Source organism: Sus scrofa, chromosome 13 (assembly GCF_000003025.6).
Source record: "Sus scrofa isolate TJ Tabasco breed Duroc chromosome 13, Sscrofa11.1, whole genome shotgun sequence".
In the NCBI taxonomy this organism is placed as follows: Eukaryota; Metazoa; Chordata; class Mammalia; order Artiodactyla; family Suidae; genus Sus; species Sus scrofa.
In genome coordinates, this window is record NC_010455.5 from 79,493,924 (window position 1) to 79,515,593 (window position 21,670).

At 37.7% G+C, this 21,670-nt stretch overlaps 1 protein-coding gene across 7 annotated transcripts in view; it reads right to left on the reverse strand.

Moving 5' to 3' along the window:
* The window catches only part of PIK3CB (phosphatidylinositol-4,5-bisphosphate 3-kinase catalytic subunit beta), a 183,808-nt gene that overhangs the window by 66,891 nt on the left and 95,247 nt on the right, over window positions 1-21,670 (reverse strand). For 6 of the 7 annotated variants that reach the window (XM_021069526.1, XM_021069527.1, XM_021069528.1 and 3 more), the window contains 4 exons: window positions 20,902-21,072; window positions 19,420-19,497; window positions 2,669-2,920; window positions 988-1,084 (listed from right to left, as the gene is read on the reverse strand). In XM_021069526.1, coding sequence (XP_020925185.1) covers window positions 988-1,084; window positions 2,669-2,920; window positions 19,420-19,497; window positions 20,902-21,072 — 598 coding nt within the window. The remainder of the gene's footprint in view (window positions 1-987; window positions 1,085-2,668; window positions 2,921-19,419; window positions 19,498-20,901; window positions 21,073-21,670) is intronic. The other variant, XM_021069529.1, reaches the window with a different exon arrangement.

The following is a 21,670-nucleotide window of genomic DNA, read 5'->3' on the forward strand; positions in this document are numbered from 1 at the left end:
CAAATGATTTTTCAATATAAGTAAGTTCAAAATTTTACTAAATACATTAACCAACTATGAAGACAGAAAAATACAATTATAATGCAAAGATAACACTAAAAACTTCCAACTTTGGGGAAAGCAGTACAGAACAATGGAAAGAGTCAAGCAGTCTTGTGTTCAAATCCTAGATTTGAACCAATTATATAAGACTGATTTATCAAGAGTTCCCATCGTGGTGTAGTGTAAAGAAAATCCAATGAGTAACCATGAGGTTGTAGGTTCGATCCCTGGCCTCATTCAGTGGGTTAAGGATCCAGCATTGCCGTGAGCTGTGGTGTAGGTCGTAGACTCAGCTCGGATCCGGCATTGTTGTTGCTGTGGTGTGGGCTGGCAGCTACTGCTCCGATTAGACTCCTAGCCTGGGAACCTCCATATGCTGCAGGCACGGCCCTAAAAAGAAAAAAAGAAAAAAAAAAAAAAAGACTAAATTATCACTGAGCTTCACTTTTCTCATCTGTATAATGGGATAAAGCTGTCTACCTTACAGGGCTACTCTGAGTAGTATTTGAGAAAAAAGAGGCACATGGAAGGTGTTCCTCTTAGCTTAAATTTCAGGCCAACTAAAGAATAAGTGTTTTTACTATCCTTCTCATGTTAGCTGTTAATGTTCCTACTAGTTTCTACATAAGTAGAAATTTAATATAGCTAGGAGCAACAGTAGTTGTTATAAAGAAGACATTGCTCCTTAGAAGAATTTCTCAAAAACCTACAAAAGAAAAACATTTAGAGCAAGAAAATATCATCATAATAAATACATTCAGAAACAAATCACTTTTTGACTATATTAAACTAATCTTTGGAAATCTGTTTTAGAATAAATAATAAAAATATGAAATGATAGTTTCTTTACTGGAATGAAAGATGACTGAGTCATAAAGAAACATTAACTAGTCCACATGCCAAAAATTACTCTTTTAACGCTAAGGAGTACAATATAAATCTTACCAGGAAATGAAGACCAGCTGTGTAATATTATATCTCCAGATCGCAACTGTCCTTTAAAGTCAAAAACCATCGTATTCACCCATGCCACAGGATAATGCTGTTGAAAAAGATACCATTGCATAAATATGCTAAGAATATTTTAAGGTGTGAACACATACATGCCCTTTGTTTCAATAACATTGGTTCTACAAATTTCTAGAATTGTAGATGATTTCCTTAAAAAGTATCCAATTTAAAAACAAGACATACATAGAAAAATATTCAATATCTTTATAATGGTTAAATGAAATCCTAAAAACCAATTACTACCTCACAATAAAAGAGAGTAGCCAAAAATAGAATATTTATTTTTCAGTCATTGCAAATGACAAGGAATTTTTAATGACTCAAAAAAATATGCATGATATAATGTCAGGCTATATGTTTTAAGAGGTTTCAGCCTATACAAATTTTAATTAGGAGAAGGCAATGTTTCGAGATATTTAGAACTTATTTACATTTCTAAAAGGAAGCACAAGCTAATAGGACAGCTCGGATTTGGCATTGCTGTGGCTGTGGCATAGGCCAGCAGCTGTAGCTCTGATTTGACTCCTTGCCAGGGAATTTCCATATGCCGCAAGTGCAGACCAAAAAGCAAAAAAAAAAAAAAAAAAAAAAGATACATATTTACATAGATAAATACAATAACCAGATTTTTTTAATGTGTAAAATCAAACTTTCCATCCTTCCAAAAACTTTTCAAAAGTAAGAAGAAAATTTAAAAAGACTTGAATAAAAATATGAAATGGAAGATGAAAACATGAGAAAGGTTCACCATCCTTTATCCACAATTTCAAAGACCAAGAAACTTTAAAAACTAAAACTTTGTTCATAACTCATTTGACAGTAATTACACGACCAGAAATAACATGAAGGTAACTGATAGTTTTCATTTGTCTGATTTAGTGTAAACACTCATATATTCCACTGCTAGAAACTGATGTGTTTAACTACAGGTTTGTGTCCCAGACCCTACAAGGTATGTTGAGTGATCTTTGATTTTTCTAAAATGCCTAAAAATTTGAATTCTCAAACTTATCTGGCAGTGAAATTTCAGTTAAGGGACTGTGGACCTATAATATTTTATTTTAATTTAATTTAATTTTTTATTTTTTTATCTTTTTTTGTCTTTCAGGGCTGCACCCATGGCATATGGAAGTTCCCAGGCTAGGGCTCAAATCAGAGCTGTAGTTGCCAGCCTACGCCACAGCCACAGCAACATGGGATCTGAGCCACGTCTGTGACCTACACCACAGCTCATGGCCAGGCTGGATCCTTAACCCACTAAGCAAGGCCAGGGATTGAACAGGCGTCCTCATGGATACTAGTCGGGTTCATTACCACTGGGCAACAATGAGAACTCCTGTAATATTTTAAATCTCTTCATTCTTTAACTATATTTTCTAAAAAGCATTATATTTATAATAGAATAGAGTATAACATTGAGTAAAATAAATTGGCTGAAAGATAATCGAATAAGACATAAAAATGGACTTGCTGTTTTTATAAAATCAGTTCTTAGGGACCAAGTTATATGACATAATTTCACTTATATTAGTCTATTATTTCAATATCTTAAAATTATTGCATTATGTTACTATTATCCCATTATAAAAATTTTCATAAGTTAGTATATAATTACCACTTTTCCAGATTTCCTGATGGTCTGATATTTAGAGGGATTAATAGTTTTGGTTGATTTCTTCGTTTTCACTTTATCTAACACTGCATAAACAGCAAAACATAATCGAGCCATTCGTGGCAGGTCGCAAGTATTGATATCAAATTCCAGGGGTTCATTCCAAATATGATCATTTTTCCCTGATATCTCTGAGCTTACGATGGTTTTACACAGGAGTTCGGTACCATGAAAAAGGCCAGCCCTGACATGAACCTGTAATGATGGAGACAAAAACAAATTCAGACTCATGAGTACTGTACCACTGAAACACCTCTATTTTGGAGAATGAAAAAACACATACTGGGAGAAGAAGCAGGACAATTCTAGGAAAGCCTATTTGTCCACAGACCCATCAGAGTGTAATTAGCATTTAATTCACAAACTGTTATTTTAACTTATTTTTCACTTACTAAGTAGATAAGCTAAAAAATACAAGGTGTCTCAATAGTATAAATAGCTCTAAAAAAAACTAAGACCATAAGTATAAAAACTATCACATGCTTACTTCCACTTATGTCATTTACTTGGGGCCTTGTCTTATTCCTCTGTATAGTTGGGAAGAAAGGAGTGGATAAAGTGTCCCCAAAGTCTCTTTCAACTTCCATATAATTTATGAATTGGTTACTATAACAGTCAACCTAAAGATATCCTATCCATGTTTGTGATTATCTTACACATCACTGTGTTTTCACTCAGGTCCAGAGTGATGCAGGACATATGTTACATGTTCCACAAAATTTTACTCGGTCATTTATTTAAATAGTTTTTTAAAAAGACATGACATGGTTATATCCAATTTAAAAGTGAGTGGTATGGAGTTCCCATTGTGGCTCAGCGTTAATGAACCCAACTAGTATCCATGAGGATGCGGTTCGATCCCCGGCCCTGCTCAGTGGGTTTAAGGAACTGGTGTTGCTGTGAGCTGCAGTGTAGTTCACATACTCAGCTCAGATCCAGCACTGCTGTGCCTGTAGTGAAGGCCAGCAGCTGCATCTCAGATTTGACCCCTAGCCCAGGAATTTCTATATGCCATGGGTGCTGCCTTAAAAAGACAAAAATAAAAAAAGTGAGTGATAAAAGTAGACGTGAAAACAATACTAAAACAAGGATTGACTCATTGAAATAATTTACAGTCAAACTATTTTTTAACAATTCAGATGTGACATGAGCACACAGCAGTATTCAATATTTACTGAAGAAATACATATAATTACTTAGGTTTGTCTTTAAAAAAGCCTATCAATAAAAATTTTGACTTATTAAAAGTTACTATCCTAATTTTAAAAAGATATATAGATATTAAAATACAGCCCATATAACATAAAATTTTAAATGTTGATAATATGATTAATTTTTTAATTACAAATATTTATAAAAAATGAGTATAAAACATAAAATAATTTAAATGATGCTATACTGACAAATAAAATTATAGGTTAGTAGAGTACATACTTCGTAATGTGATAGGGAAAGGATGACTTACTTTAACAAACAGTACTCATTTATCTGACACCTGCTAAATAAATAGATGGATTAAGGGAATAAGATTTTAAAATCACCAAAAAGCGAATTGAAAAGAAAAATTATGGAGTTCCCGTCGTGGCGCAGTGGTTAACGAATCCAACTAGGAACCATGAGGTTGCGGGTTCAGTCCCTGCCCTTGCTCAGTGGGTTAACGATCCGGCGTTGCCGTGAGCTGTGGTGTAGGTTGCAGACGTGGCTCGGATCCCGCGTTGCTGTGGCTCTGGCGTAGGCTGGTGGCTACAGCTCCGATTCAACCCCTAGCCTGGGAACCTCCATATGCCGTGAGAGCGGCCCAAGAAATAGCAACAACAACAACAACAACAACAACAACAGAAAAAGAAAAGAAAAATTATTAAAGTTATCAGAATAACCACTGAAACTGGAAGATCATTTCATGAAAGTTAATTATACTATTCTACTTTTGCGTATGTTTGAAATTTTCCTTCAGAAACATTTTTAAGCTAAAAGCAGAAAATTTATTATTTACTCCAAATAGAGATGGATAATTATAACACAATAATGATTAAAATACAGGAATTATAGGAAATTCCTGCTGTGGCACAGTGGTTAAGAAACCAACTCCAGGGGCTTGGATCACTGTGGAGGTGTGGGATGAATCCCCAAGCCGGTGCAGTGGGTTAAAGGATCTGGAGTTACTACGGCTATAGCATAGGTCACAACTGTGCCTTGGATTCAACCCCTGGCCCGGGAACTTTGATATGTCACAGGTGCAGCCATAAAATTCAAAAATAAATAAATAAATAATAAAATATAAGCATTACAAAGGAATACTAAAAAGACTTTCAGTAACTCCCAGGCTACCACAGCTGATTCCCTTTAACTTTGCAGGAAACGGGGTATTCCTTCTACTCAAGGCTCCTGGTTCCATCTTACTCCAACTTCCCAAGTACTCAGACCTTCCTCCTTTGGTCCTCTGCACTGGAAAATAATCTTCCTCTTTAGCTAGCAATAAACCTACGCAAGTCTCTTCCATATGAAACTCAAAATAAAATCTTCCCTAGAACCTAACTAATCATAAAGAGAACAGCACCAACATCTACTTAGACAATGTATATCTCTTAATTTCAATCTATCTTGAAGCCTATACTGTATACGAGTGTAAAATAATTTATGATATAATCTGAAATAAAAAATGAAATAAATACTACATACATTCATTAAAGAACATTCACATTTTGACAGTGTAAAGATTCCAAATAAAAGAAGTTTATAGTAGGATAGCAGGAATATTCATGATTTATCATTCTCTTAAGTGATCTGGATTATATTTTATAATGTTAAAGTATTTGAAGATTTATATTCCAGAAAGTATCACATAAGCTAGATGCTCAAATTTAAAGATCCTAAACATCAACATGCTTAGTGCTTGGATTGTGGGATGGAAATCCTGTGAAACTGGATTGTGATGATCATTATACAACTACAGATGTGATAAATTCTTTGAATAATAAAAAATAAAAATTTTTAAAAATAAAATAAAAAACAAAAATTCAGGTTTCCTTCTCTGTTTTTAAACTTATCATTTCAAGATTTAACAGCCACAGCCTTAAGCAACCTTCACTTAAGTCCATGGCTGTATAATACTTTAAATCATATTTTCCTGTGTTCCCTGAATCATGCAAAAAGTCTAGGGACTTTCATTTTTATTTTGTTAAAAAACACTTATGGATGACTACAAAGAAGGATTTATTTAACAATACTTTCAGGAAATCTTTCTATCTACCTTCATGCAACTCTCTCTATATAACATTTAAACTGTGAGAAACTGACAATGCTAGTATTTTTAACAGCCAAGACAGAATAGGAATAAGAAAAAGCATACCGACACACGATTTCTCATTTTCATAATTAATTTTTTCTGTGAAGAAAATTTAGTTACCTGTAAGAACTATAAAACAACTACTTTCTCCTAAGCAATTAAGAAATGGCCCATCGTGAAAATGCTCAATAAATAGCATTTAGTGTTGGTAAAATGATACAAAAGGTAAGAAAAAAGAACACCAAACCTGGACTTCTAAGTTTTATTTTCCTTCCTAATATAGCTCAGGAAGACTGATCATCAGTGAAAGAGTAGGCAGTGGATGGGAGGTTTAATCTACCAGTCAGTTAGGAAAGGTTCCACCACTGTTGTACCAAACATTTTATCAAAAGGAGTTGAACAAGCAGTAAAGGAAAAGAAAAACCTACTACCTGCAGAAAGACAAACTCCTCTAGCATGACTGAAAAACCAAAACCGGTCTAGCACAACTAGACGTACATGAGCTGGAGAAGCTGGGAGCAAAGTCAGCTCCACTTAAGACCACCAAACAGAATATAACTTTAACAGTTAAACTATTATTTGTCTTCAGAGGGGAGAAATGCTTGGGTATAAGGAAAGGTATAAAAATGGGAGCAAGGAAAGCAGTGAGAAGGCTGCTGTAACTCAAGGAGAGACAGTAAAGGCTTGAACTATGAAAGGGCCTGGAAGACAAAGAGGAAGAAATAGTAAAGAATATTAATGAGGTAGGATCAACAAAGTATGATCACTTGATTAGATATGGTAGGTAAGGGAGAAGTGCAATCTAGCTGTCTTACCAAATATAAGAGGAAAGTCAGTCTATGAGGGAAGAGAATGAGGTGGAGACATTAAGCAAAAGTCGGCCTTAGAAATGTGTTATGTAGCACTTGAAAATAGACTAGAACTGAAGAGATATTGGGGTTAGAGGCAAAGCCTTGAGAATCATAAGCAAAGGTAGTACAGTTATTTCAATTTTCTTACAAAGACGACATCAGTAATTGTTTTCCGAGATCTGAAGAATCCTGAATGAGAGGAAAATCACTAAGAGGTGCTGGGGCAGGGCCCACATGCCTGAAGCAAAGAATCCATCTGACTTCAAGGTCCTTGACCTCAAAATCACCAGAGTACTTCCTCTCACTTCCTTCTGCCACACACTCCTAGGATCACACCCTAAACTTGACTTTACCACACCTGGCACCTCCAAATCATAAATTCCTCATCTCCAACTATCTGACCTTCCAACTCACTCCAATACTCCCACGGTAACACTTCCTTGCACTCATTAAGGCCTCCATTTCAATAATCAATGGCTGCCCATTTCTCTGTTAGCTTTGTTTGCCTCATTCTCACCAAAACTCTCTGCCAGTGACTACCCGTCCCTTCCTCACACCATCTGAAGTCCATATCCTGGATAAACCAAATTACCTGCCTCTCTTCCATGCCAAATACTTTTGGGCAGACCAGCACCATGACTGTCCAATGCCAAATATAAAAAAATATTCTTTAATCACTGCAAGAACTATTTCTTACCTTTCCTTCACTGCTGATAACTTCCATAGACAATTACTCTTCTATGAGATAAGCCTGCCTCATATTAAGTACAACTATGAAAAAAATTTAAAGCCTTGGGAGTTCCCGTCATGGCTCAGTGGTTAACAAATCCAACTAGGAATCATGAGGTTGGGGTTCAATCCCTGGCCTTGCTCAGTGGGTTAAGCATCTGGCATTGCCCTGAGCTGTGGTGTAGGTTGTAGATGGCAGCTCGGATTCCATGTTGCTGTGGCTGTGGCACAGGCCGGAGGCTACAGCTCCGGTTAGACCCCTAGCCTGGGAAACTCCATATGCCATGGGAGCAGCCCTAGAAAATACAAAAAAAAAAAAAAAGTTTAAAGCCTTGTTTAAGCTACTTGTTTTGTCAGGTTGTCTATTACTTGAAGATAATGTGCTCTAAAAACATGTCCTATATGTTAATCTATTTTATTTAGAAGTTATCCAAATGTTGGAATAAAATTCTAGTCCACTCTTATATGGAAAACAAGTAATGAGGAAGATCAAATTATGTACCTAATATAAAACTCAAAATCCAATACTTGCCAACTACAGATAGATCACTGTTACTAAACTGTGAAGTCTGAGTTGGGGAGTGATTGATGCCAGGGTATGTGCTGCAAGAAATAGAAGGCTTAAAGAGTATTTTTTTCCCTGAAAAATGCAAGTTATTTCATAGACACCTGACATTCCACAAATCTCCAGGTAAAGGTATATAGGTGGGGGGGGAAGGCAGTTGTCATCTATTCATACATAATACTGGCTTAGGAACTTAAAGTCTATAAGACTTTAAAGTCTATAAGTCTATAAGGGAGTTCCCATCATGGTGCAATGGAAATGAATCCAAGTAGGAACCGTGAGGTTACAGGTTCAGGTTCGATCCCTGGCTTTGATCAGTGGGTTAAGGATCCGGCATTGCCATGAACTGTGGTGTAGGTCGCAGACACGGCTCGGATCCTGCGTTGCTATGGCTATGGTATAGGCCGGCAGCTGTAGCTCCAATTTAACCCCTATCCTGGGAACTTCCATATGCCGCAGGTGCAGCCCTAAAAAATGACAAAAGACAAAAAAAAAAAAAGACTGTCATAATTCTAATCCAGGCTTTGACCTCATATATATATACATACATATATATTTGTATACATATATTTATGACCTTTAACGGCCACAAAAAGTCTCTGCTGCTTAATCTTCATCCAAAACCCAGTTTTGAGTAAAAATACATAAAAAGAACCTCCAGAAAGTCACACAATATATTTATTTCTTTGAAAAGTCCAAATATTACCATTCATTTAAAGACAAATTACCACATGGTTGAGTATAGTACTTAGACTGAATTACTTTGGTCTCACACACAGAATGACTTTTTCTGAATTGCACTGTCAATATTATATATTTAGTCTACTCAGGGAAAGATATTATAAGAGATAGATATGTGAGACACTTTTTTTCCTACTGTAATGATGCTGGCAGGGGTGTGAGTGTCCACTTTATCACCCACTGCATCTTCATAAGGAACTGCGAAACTCCATTTCCAATATAAGTATGAACTACAGTTACATGAATAGCGACAACGTTTTTATCTTGAGATTCTAAATATTTTAACTGTTTATATTTTCTTTGCTTTGGCCACTATCTATACTACAAACAAAAAACAAAACCTGCGATCCACATGAAGCAATTTTTAAAGGATCTTACTATATACACACTTACAGCAATCTTGCCCCTGGCTTTTTTAAACTATTAAGAATCTCCAATTCCTTTATTTTTTTTTTTTTGCTTTTTAGGGCTGCACCTGTGACATATGGCAGTTCCCAGGCTAGGGGTTGAATCAGAGCTACAGCTTCTGGCCTACACCACAGTCAAGGCAATGTGGGATCCAAGCCACATCTGCTCGGCAATGCTGGATCACTGACCCACTGAGTGAGACCAGTGATAGAACCAGCCTCCTCATGGATACTAGTCAGATTCATTTCCATTGCACAATGGAAACTCAAATTCTTTTTTTTTTTTTATCAATTTATTTAGGCTGCCCCTATAGTATGCAGAAGTTCCAGGGCCAGGGATCAAACCTATGCCACAGCAGCAACTCAAGCCACAGCAGTAACAATGCTATATCTTTAACCCACTGAACCACCAGGGAATTCTCTCAATAATTTTTTAAAACATCAAAATTTTGTTATTTTTTTGTGTAGATATGAAAGAGACTCTGTGTGTGTGTGTGTGTGTGTGTGTGTGTGTGTGTGTGTGTGTACACGCATGGGGGGCATGTAAGTGAGCTTAAATCATTTGTAAAATGAGATCAGGTAAAACATAAATAAAACTAAACATACATAAAACATATTCTGCATCTTTTGTATAGCAGAATGGAAGACAGGTATTTCAGAATGGAAATGACATTCAATTCTTAGTGACATTAAGGTTATGAATTTATCACCTTTTGTATATAAAATATATAGTTTTTCAGAAAAATGTTTAAAGATGAATATTTTCAATATTTTGTGATAAAGACAAGCTACTTAAAATAACCTGCTGAGTTTAAAAACATCTGAATCTCTTGGTTTTGGACAATTTGTGAGGAATAAAAACAAATGAGCCTATTATATAATAAATGCTCAATAAAAGTTAGTTAATACTTAAACAGAACAAAAAATGCTGATTTTAATTCCATCAACTAACTCCTGGCAAAAAGAAATACAGAACAAAGTAAAACTGTGGATCAGTTGAATACAGAGCTCAAAAAAGAACTCAAGTATAGGAGTTCCCATCATGGCTCAGCGATAACAAACACGACTAGGATCCATGAGGATGGAGGTTCAAGCCCTGGCTTCACTTAGTGAGTTAAGGATCTGCCATTGCCATGAAGTGTGGTGTAAGCTGCAGACATGGCTCAGATCCCAAGATGCTATGGCTGTGGTGTAGGCTGGCAGGTGCAGCTCTGATTCAGCCACTAACCTGGGAACTTCCATATTCTGTAAGTGCAGCCCTAAAAAGCAAAACAAAACAAAACAAAACAAAACAAAAAAAAACTCAAGTATAATGAACTAGAAGATACCTACACTAGCAGTAAACAGCAAAAACCAAAGGCATCTCATGGAAAAAAGTAACAATAAAGAATGACTCTAGAGTTCCCACTATGGCTCAGCAGAAATAAATCCAACTAGTATCCATGAGGATACAAGTTTAATCCCTGGCCTCGCTCAGTGGGTGGGGGAATCCAGCGTTGCGGTGAGCTGTAGTGTAGTCACAGACATGGCTTGTTTCTGTGGCTGTGGTGTAGGTCACAGATGTGGCTCAGATCTGGTGTTGCTATGGCTGTGGTATAGGCCAGCAGCTGAAGCTCCAATTTAACCCCTAGCCTGGGAACTTCCATATGCCGAAGGTGAGGCCGCCAAAAAAAAAAAAAAAAAGAATGAAGTTAATTTCAGTATGGTAATAATAAATGGAGACCCTGCACATTATGAAGAAAACTGCTGAAATATCAATCATTATCTAATAGTCAAAGTATGATTTATTTTAAGGCAGTCTTTAGAACCATGTCTTATTGAGAAATCCTGGTAATTCACTAAAATGATTGAAGTTTACACATGGTTAAAAACAAACAAGAGTAGAAAAAATTATCTACATTTAAAATAAAATGAAAAAATTTGCATTTTCTGAGCTTAAAATATCCATAGTAGAAAACATTAAAAAGAAGTTTTTGATGGAGTTCCCATTGTGGCTCAGTGGTTAACGAATCCGACTAGGAACCATGAGGTTGCGGGTTCGGTCCCTGGCCTTGCTCAGTGGGTTAAGGACCCAGCATTGCCATGAGCTGTGGTGTAGGTTGCAGATGAGGCTCAGATCTAGCACTGCTGTGGCTCTGGCGGAGGCCAGCGGCTACAGCTCCAATTCAACCCCTAGCCTGCGAATCTCCATATCCGAAGATGCAGCCCTAAAAAAAGAGCAAAAAAAAAAAAAAAAATTTTTGTTTTCAGAAAAAGCAGTAGTAAAAACCATTCTCTAAACTTATATCATTTGAAATTTTTTCAAAGTTGTCACATTTCCGAATGTCTGAATCACAATCAGACTCTAAAAAGTTGAGAATTTTAAAGCACCATTATTCTTAATTACAGTCACATGCATTCTGTCTGACTTCAGTAAACTTTTAAGGGACACTTTTTCCCAAGCCCCAGAATATTTGGAGATCAAGAGAAGGCAATCTTTATCATGCGAAGGACTTTCCACTGTGCTACAACAAGGAAGTGCCAAGGCCACGGAGGCTACATTTATGAACTCACCAATTGAAAAAGGCAGAATATGAAACTTCAACGCCTTTTTCCTTTTTCTTTTGACAATATGGCCAAAATCCACTACATTTTCCCTTCTGATATCGGATACCTCCCCAAAAAATCAGCAGCATGAATAGGCTGAAATTCCCCTGTTTTCATGAAGGATATCACTTAATAAAAAGTCTTGTTCTGGTTTATGGGAGGAGTCCTTGTGCTACCTTTAACTAAGGATATAAAGATGTCAGAGATAAGTTATATTAAAATGTATTAATTCCTTGTACAAATATTTATCTAGTATTCCAGGCACTGAAATAAGAAGATAAAAAGACTAAGATAGTTTTTTTGTTCCTGAGGTGTAACTTATTTTTACAAGTTAGAAGTGCTGAGAGCTATAACCAACTAGGCTTATGAAGTGTTATGATTTTTGACTAATAAGAGTCAGGTTATGATTTGTGACATGGATTGTGTTGGGCTTGGAATTCTCTGGGTTCATCATGCTTGGCATTCATTGGGCTTCTGGAATCTGTTCTATTTATGTCTTTTGACAATTCCAGTAAGCTCCCAGCGATAGTTTCTTCAGTTTTTCTGAATTGCACTCTCTCTTTTCTTTCTGAGACTCAGATTACACAAATGTCGGACCTTTTGATACTGCCCACACAGGTGTCTGAGGCTCCGGAGGGTTTTCAGCTCTAATCACTTTTCTCGCTGTTGTTCAAATTGGAAAATTTTATTGATTAACCTTCAAGTTCACGGACTCTTCCCTTTCTTACTACTTTCCCTGAGTCCATTCAGTAAGAGATTTTACTAATTTCTTTCTTTCATTTAGTTTCTGCTTGTATATTCTACAATTGGCTCTCCAAATCCACAGGTTCTGCATCTGGAGATTAAACCAAACCAATGACCAAAAATATTTGGAAAAAAAATTCCAAAAAGTTATAAAAAGCAAAGCCTGAATTTGCTGCATTCCAGTAACTATTTAAATAGTATTTACATTCTATTAGGTACTATAAATAATCTAGAGATAATTTAAAGTACAGATTGTGCATAGGCTGCGTTAGAATACTGTGCCATTTTACATAAGAAACTTGTTCCAAGGCTTTTGGTATCCTCTAGGAGGCCTGGAGCTAAACCCCTGCAGATACCTAAGGGCAACTATATACCTTGGCTAAGACTTTCTATTTTTCCATTCCTTTCCACTGTGTTTGCCCTTAGTTGTTGTATTTTTATACTAACTGCTTTAAAATCTTTGTGAGATAAATGCAACATCTATTTCTTTTTTTTTTTTTGCAACATCTATTTCATCTCAGCATTGATATCTGTTGATTCTCATGATCCATACAACTTGAGAATTTTCTGATTCTTCATGTGACAGTTAATTCTGAATTGTATCCTAGACATTTTAACAATTAAGTTATAAGACTCTTGGTTTTATTTATATTCTATAGAGAATACTGACATGTTTGTTTTAGGAGACAATGGTTAGCTTCAGGCTGCAAGTTCCAACAAGCCTTCTGTGAGCTGTGGCTCCAATACCAGTTCCGTTTTCAAATCTTCTGCAGGGCTATTTCGATCTGTCCTATGTGTGCACTATAAAGTAACTAGTTTATACTACAGTTCAGTGCTCAAAGTATATAGGCAGTTATCACTCTGATTCATATGTGTAGAGCTCAGGAATAAACCTATAAGTTTCCTGAGCTCCTCCCACTCTGAAATCATCCCAGTATTTTTCAGTTGCCTAGGGCTCTCCTTTTCTCATTCACCTGGCCAGAAAATTTAGGCTTTATTCACCCATACTTCCTACAACCATACCAGACAAGGAAGGACACGGGGTGGGGGTGGGGGTGGGGGGAAATAAGGATATGCCCCATTTTCTTAGGCCTACAACTTCTCTAATCAAAGACAAAGGTCCAACTCTGCATTTTAGGCCTGTCCCCATTGCTAAGGCTGCTGCCAGTGCAGCCTCTGCCACTGCTGCCATAGGACTTCTTGGGAGAAGAACAGCAAATAAATGAGAACAGAGAAAAGAAAATGAAGGGAAAAAAAAAAAAGGAAAAAAATGGGCAGATCCACATTCTCTCTTTGAGAGTTAGAAAAAGCCATTCTGACTAGTGCTGTAACTAGAAGGCTTTCTGAGCTTTTTCTGTCTGCACTAATACCATCTTCTAGATTTTGAGCAGCAGTCATTTCAGGCTTTTGCTGATTTTTTTTTGCTTTTTAGCGCCACACCCACAGCATAGGAAGTTCCAGGCTAGGGGATGAATGGGAGCTACAGCTGCCGGCCTACACCACAACCACAACAACATAGAGTCTGAGTCGCATCTGCGACCTACACCACAGCTCACGGCAATGCTGGATCCTCAACCCACTGAGCAAGACCAGGGATCAAACCTGCATCCTCATGGATCCTAGTCATGTTCGTTAACTACTAAACCACAAAGGGAACGCCTTCTGTTTTGTTTGTTTGTTTGTTTGTTTTTTGCTGATTATTAAGATGCACACCTGAAAAGGGAGATGGTGAAAGGCTGGGAAAAGATTGACCGGGACAATGTAAACCACAGAACTCTAAGCACTTTCACAATGAAAGGCATTCAAGTGCCAACGAGGCAGAGTAGTAAATCCACACTGAACACCGAGGATGTCATTACAGACTCCAAGGAATCTTGTGTCCAGCAAGATCTCTGAGACTACTATTACAATGATTTTACTCCTGAACCTATTATACTATAAGACATAGGTGACTGTAAGGAAGGGAAATTATCCTTCATGAGCCTGACCTATACGTGAGCCCTTAAAAGGGACCAGGCTCTTCTGACAAGAGATTCAAATCTTAAGAAAGATTTGATGCTTGAGAAAGTCTCTGTCCCTAGGGTTGAAAATAGTGCAAAATAGCCAGGACCTGATAGATGGTTTTAGTAATGTGGAAAGAAACATAATGTCTTTTCTATCAAAGGAAATCTTGGTTACTCCATTTTGCTCAGGCTCCAGCTTCCCCTGAATCAACCCTGCGACCCCCTTCCTCCTTACCTCTTTTCCCGGTAACAGTTTGTTTCAAATTAGCCAACCGGGAAGAATGTGCGCCATGACCCAACCAATGGGAAGGGGACAGGTAAATCACCTGTGTTAGGGATAAATAGGGGAGGGTCCTTTGTTTGATGCACACACTTTTTGGAGTGCCTGAGCCCTTCTGCAGAAGTAAAGAGCCTTGTCGTGATTTCTCCTTGTCCACGTGTCTCACTTTCCAACACTGACAACCCGAGCCAGAGTTATTGTAATTTCCAACAGTAACAAAGAGCAATCCCCAGCCAAAAGCCATCAAGGAAATGAGAACCTCAGTCCTACTATTGCAAGGAACTGAATTTGGCCAATAACTTGAATCATCTTGGAAGCAGAATCTTCCCCAGAGCCTTCAGGAAGGAACGTAGCCAACTAACACCTGGATTTCAACCTAGTAACACCACAGGAAACCTAGCCATACCATGCCCAGACTTCTGACCACAGAAATATGAGCTAATAAATAGGTATTGTTATAAGTGTTGGATTTGTGATGATCTGTCACACAGCAATAAAAAACTAAGAGGTGGAGTTCCCGTTGTGGCGCAGTGGTTAACGAATCCGACTAGGAACCATGAGGTTGCGGGTTCGGTCCCTGCCCTTGCTCAGTGGGTTAAGGATACGGTGTTGCTGTGAGCTGTGGTGTAGGTCGCAGACGCGACTCGGATCCCACATTGCTGTGGCTCTGGCGTAGGCTGGCGGCTACAGCTCCAATTAGACCCCTAGCCTGGGAACCTCCATATGCCACGAAACTAATGCCAATAAATTTAACAACTTAAAACAAATTCTCCAAAGGCCAAAATTATCAAAACTGACACAAAAGAAACAGAAAACATAACTATCTATATATCTATTAAAGAAATTAAATTTCTAATTAGAAACCATCCCATAAAAAAAAACCTGCAGGCTCAGGTGGCCTGGAGTAAATACTAACAAATACTTAGAGAAGAAATTACCAATCCTACATAAACTTGCAATAATACCAATACTACATAAACAATACCAATCCTACATAAAATTGAGGAGGAGAAGGCTTGGCAACTCATCTTCAATGAGTGGTGCATATTTCAGAAGTTCAAGGTTGGTTTCAACTTTGGAAAAATCAAATTAAGAGACTAAAACATAAAAAGTATACAATCATCTTAATAAACACAGAAAAAGTACTGGACAAAGCGTAACCTTTTCTTTTACTTTCAAGATAAAAAACCCTTAGCCAAGTAGATAGAGAAGGCATCTATGAAAAAACCTACAGCAAATACTATACCTAAAATTGAAAACCTAGGAGTTCCCACTGTCACACAATGGGATCTGCGGCATCTCTGCAGCTCTAGGACACAGGTTTGGTCTTGACCCGGCACAGAGAATTAAAGGATCTGGCATTGCCGCAGCTGTGGTGTAGGTCACAACTGTGGCTCAGATCTACAACCTGGCATGGGTACTCCATATACCTTTGGTGGCCAAAAAAAAGGAAACAAAAAATTGAAAAACTAAATGCTTTTTGCAGAAACCTTGTGGCACAGCAGGTTAAGGATTTGGTACTGTCACAGCAGTGGCTTGGGTTGCTACTTGTGGTACAGGTTTGATCCCTGGCCCAGGAACTTCTATATACCGTGGGTGGGGGAGGGGGGAAACTAAATGCTTTTCTTTAAGACTAAGAACAAACCAAAAATGTCAACTGTGAAGGTTAATGTTGTTTGTCCATTTGACTGGGCCTTAGGGTGTCCAGATATCCTAGGTGTTTCTTTTGAAAGCTTTTTTGATAAGATTAACATTTAAATGGTAAACTGACTAAACCAGATGGCCCTCCTTTAAGTAGGTGGCCCTAATCCAATCAGTGGAAGAACTGGATAGAACAAAAAGACTCTTCTTTAGAGTAAAAAGGAATTCTTTCCTGACTAACTGAAACATCAGCCCTTCCTGGGTCTTGAGCATATAGAATTTCAACAGAAACTACAGACTGGGCATCTCCTAGTTCTCGGACCTTTAGAACAGAACTAAACATCAGCTCTTCTGGATTTCTAGTTTGCCAATTAACTAAACCTGCAAATTCTGGGATAATTTTGTGAACCAATTCCTTAAATAAATCTGTATGTAGGAGTTCCCCACATGGCTCAGAGTAACAACCCAACTAGTATCCATAAGGACATGGGTTCAATCCCTGGCCTCGCTCAGTGGATTAAGAATCTGGTGTTGCTGTGAGCTGTGGTGTAGGTCACAGACGTGGTTCGGACCCCATGTTGCTGTGGCTGTGGCTTAGGCTGCTGGCTACAGCTCGGATTTGACCCCTAGCCTGGGAACCTCCATATGCATCAGGTGTGGCGCTACAAAGACAAAAAAAAAAGAAAAATCTGTGTGTGCATGCAAATGTACACGTGCATGCATAGGGCAAGCGCACACACATACACACCCCCTATTGTTCTTTCTCTTTGGAGAATCCTGACTAATGTATCTACTCTCATCAGTTCTATTCAATATCATATAAAGGTCCTAGCCACTACATTAAAAAAAGAAAGAAGTTTGCAAAGAAATAAAATCGCCCCACTCCTCCGCACCCCTGCCAGTTTTTTTTCTTCAGATTTCTCTTCAACCTTATACTGGAATTCCTTAATTGTGTAGCAATTTGCAACAATGAGGTGTACCTCACATCACTGGGAGTTCCCAACGTGGCTCAGTGGAAACGAAAACTGACTAGCATCCATGAGGATGCAGGTTTGATCCCTGGCCTTGCTCAGTGGGTTAAGGATCCAGCATTGCCATGAGCTGTGGTTTAGGTCACAGATGTGGCTCAGATCCCGAGTTGCTGTGGCTGTGGTGTAGGTTGGCAGCTGCAGCTTCAATTTGACCCCTAGCCTGGGAACCTCCATATGCCGCCAGCAGGGCCCTAAAAAGACCAAAAAAAAAAAAAAAAAAGAGAGAGAGAGACAGAGAGCATCGTGTCATAATTGCATTAACTTACTTAAACAATGTAACCCCATTGGAAAAAGAAAAAGGGTGGTGGAGGAGAAATTAGAGAACTAAATGGAGGGGAGGAGGGGTACTTTAAATAGTACATTAAGCCCGTTACTCCAAGAATATATGAACATGAACAGTAGAATCAATATAGCATGAAATAGCTAGTGAAAGTTGGTAAACCTATAGAAATAAAATGTCACTCACAAACGACTTGTCAATGACAAAAAAAGAAAGCATAACGCTCAAGAAAAATAAAGCATGTAATTAATAAATGCTTCTTTAGTCTTCCAGAAGAAACTGAGCAACAACAAAAGGCTATAGAGAAACAACTACAAAAGAAATCATGGCATTCCCATTGTGGCTCAGTGGTAGCAAACCCAACTAGTATCCATGAAGACATGAGTTTGATCCCTTGCAATTCTCAGTGGGTTAAGGATCTGGCGTCGCTGTGTGCTGTGGTGTAGGACAGACATGGCTCAGATCCAGAGCTGCTGTGGCAGTGGCACAAGCCAGCGGCCATAGCTCTGATTCGACCTGTAGCCTGGGAAACTCCATATACTGCAGGTGTGGCCCTAAAAAGACCAAAAAAAAAAAAAAGAGAGAGAGAAATCATTAATAATAATAACCTAACAAATGGGAAGAACAAATAGGAATTGCCATTTTTAGAATACATACATCAAACCACCGAGCAAAATCATACATATATTAAATATGACTCCATATGACTTAAGAGTATATTTGCTTAAAAACTTAAATTACCACTAAAATAGTAAACCAAGGCTAACTGGTTAAGCATAATCATTAAAAATTAAAGTCTAGCTGAGAACATAAGAGAAAAAAAAATCCCTTATTTTAATGACAGCTACCCAAGAATTTTTAATGTCCCTTTATAAAAAGCAAGCCATTGGTGGTAATCTTTGGCAAGGTGCTACTGAATATATCCTCATGCCAGGAAACATCTCAAACCAACTGAATCTCGCTTTCTTGGATCACAAAACTATTCACTTAATTTCCCTGCCAAGCAAAATAGAGGAAAATGCAGCCTTTACACTTTGAGACAAAATGCCTTGTTAAAGTCTTTAATTGTATGGGTGGTGCAATAAATTCCCATGTGTTAACGAGTTGTGGTCTACAATGTAGTCATCTATTTTATTTCAGGAAATGGTACTACATTTTCTGTGTGTTCAGCAAGTTTAAAAGGAAAACAGGGGGTGGGGAATGGCTGAGAGAGGTGGAGTACAGCTCTAAGCAAAGCCTAAAAAGGAGTAAGCCTGCACATAATCATGTGACCTATAGTTTCAGCTTAAATTTCACTTACTGAATTTCTAATCAAAATAAATTTCTTTTGTATAATATACACTGGGAAAATGTCAGTCTAGCCAGTGCATCTTCAACAACTCAAAAAATAGTTTCAAACAAGAATTCTTTATTGTCTTATAATAAATTACTGTATTCTATCTCCTATAATTGACCAATATCAGTAAAATTTAGTCTCCAATATGACATTCACTTCACTATCATTATTCAAATAAAGGGACAGAAGATAAATTCAAATCTCAAGTACTCACTTTTACAGTTTCTTCTGTGTTAAGTTTATTTCCCTTAACCAAGACAATTTGGAAAGGGTTGTTATTTTCCCAAATATGCTGTTAAAAAAAAACAAAGAAGTGGAGTATTTTAATGAAAGAAATGAATATTCCATGCTAGCAATGATATCATCTTATCATTTCTCATGTCCATTGGCAAAATAATGAAAATAGACCTCTGAACGAACAAATGAAAATCACATAAGCATCACAATCACTAACACTTAGTTCTCATGGCAAAACAGGCAGCATTCCAATACTGCTAATTTATTCACTAAATTAAACACCATAAATAAATAGCATTAAAACATTTGTATAAATTAAGAACTGACCACATTGGGAGTTCCTATGGCTCAGTAGTTAATAAACCCGACTAATACCCCGAAGATTTGGGTTCGATCCCTGGCCTCACTCAGTGGGTTAAGGATCCGGTGTTGCCATGAGCTGTGGTGTGGGTCGCAGATGCAACTCAGATTCCATGTTACAGTGGCTGTGCTGATTCGACCCCCAACTGTTGAACTTCCTTATGCTACGAGTGCAGCCCTAAAGAAGACCAAAAAAAAAAGAGAATTGACCACATAAATTAATACCCAGATAAAAAATAGTTAAACCAGCAAGTTTTTAAGACTGAAGAACTGTTTAAAAATTAAGTGTTCCAATGAAGACAAACAAAAGATTTGCTTTAGACATATATATTACATTCTAGAAAGAAATGATACCTTTGTTACATTTAAAGTCTAAAAGTATTCAATAAGAAATAAACAGATAAATTAACACCAAAAACTCTATTACAATAAACTGACAGAAATGAGATAGATCAGAAAATCAACTCTCTGTACATCTAACTTTTCTACTAGAATGTTTCAACTTACTTTTTGAAGTTCTATGTTTACCCCTAATCTCAATATCTCCAATTTGACTGCAAGTTTCTTTAGCACCCAAAGATAACCAAAAACATACATACCCTATTTACAATTACGTGTAGCTTGAATAAGCAGAAAGAATAGTAGCTAAAAAGGATAATTACCAATAAATGGTGATGGATCTTAGCTTTCACAGAAGGAGAACTGAGTAAAGAATGTAAGTGTGAGGCTTAAAAATACAGCCTAACAAGGAGTTCCCGTCGTGGCTCAGTGGTTAATGAATCCAACTAGGAACCATGAGGTTTCAGGTTCGATCCCTGGCCTTGCTCAGTGGGCTAAGGATCCGGTGTTGCCGTGAGCTGTGGTGTAGGTCGCAGATGCAGGTCAGATCCCGAGTTGCTGTGGCTCTGGCATAGGTTGGCGATTGCAGCTCCGATTAGACCCCTAGCCTGGGAACCTCCATATGCCCCGGGTGCAGCCCTAGAAAAGACACACACACACACACACACACACACACACACACACACACACACACACACAAAACCGCCTAACAAAATCACATGTCTTTGGGGGTGACCAAAGGTTCACACAAGAAACTTACAGAGATAACTCGAGTTTTCTTTGGTGGTAAAGGCAGAGGAAGGTTAGATGAATTTCGATTTATGGCAGCCTCTATGGCAATCATTTCTTGTTCATATAGCTTCTTAATCTTGCAACATTCCACAAGTATAAAATGGGGCAAGGTCCTGTTCATTACACAGTTCCGGATATACTATAGTATCAAGAAAGAATAAGATAAGGATTTTCAAGCAAAACTTACATCAGTAGAAGAATAAAATTAAGCTGAACTAATACTAGAACGAATGCACTATGAAAGTGTATCAACTCAATGTCAAGAATATGAGAATTAAAATCACAATATAAAATAGCAACCATTGGAGTTCCCGTTGTGGCTCAGAGAGTTAAGAAACCACCATGGTATTTAGGAGGATGAGGGTTTGATCCCTAGCCTCGCTCAGTAGGTTAAGGATCTGGCACTGCAGCAAGCTACAGCGTAAGTCACAGATGTGGCTCGGATCCAGAGTTGCTGTGGCTGGGAATAGGCCGGCAGCTGCAGTTCTGATTACCCTGGAAACTTCCATATGCTTCAGGTGCAGCCATTTTAAGGCAAAGGGGGGACCATTAATTGTATATCTAAGCATCTAAGAAATGAACTAGATACTTCTTATATGTTATAGCTAATCTTCATAACGCTAAAAGAGATTTCCCCCCCTTTAATAAAGAACTAAAAACCAGAAAGCCTAAGTTATACACCTAAAATCTTAAAGACCTGAATTTAAATCCATCTGTCTGACTTTTTCTATTTGCTA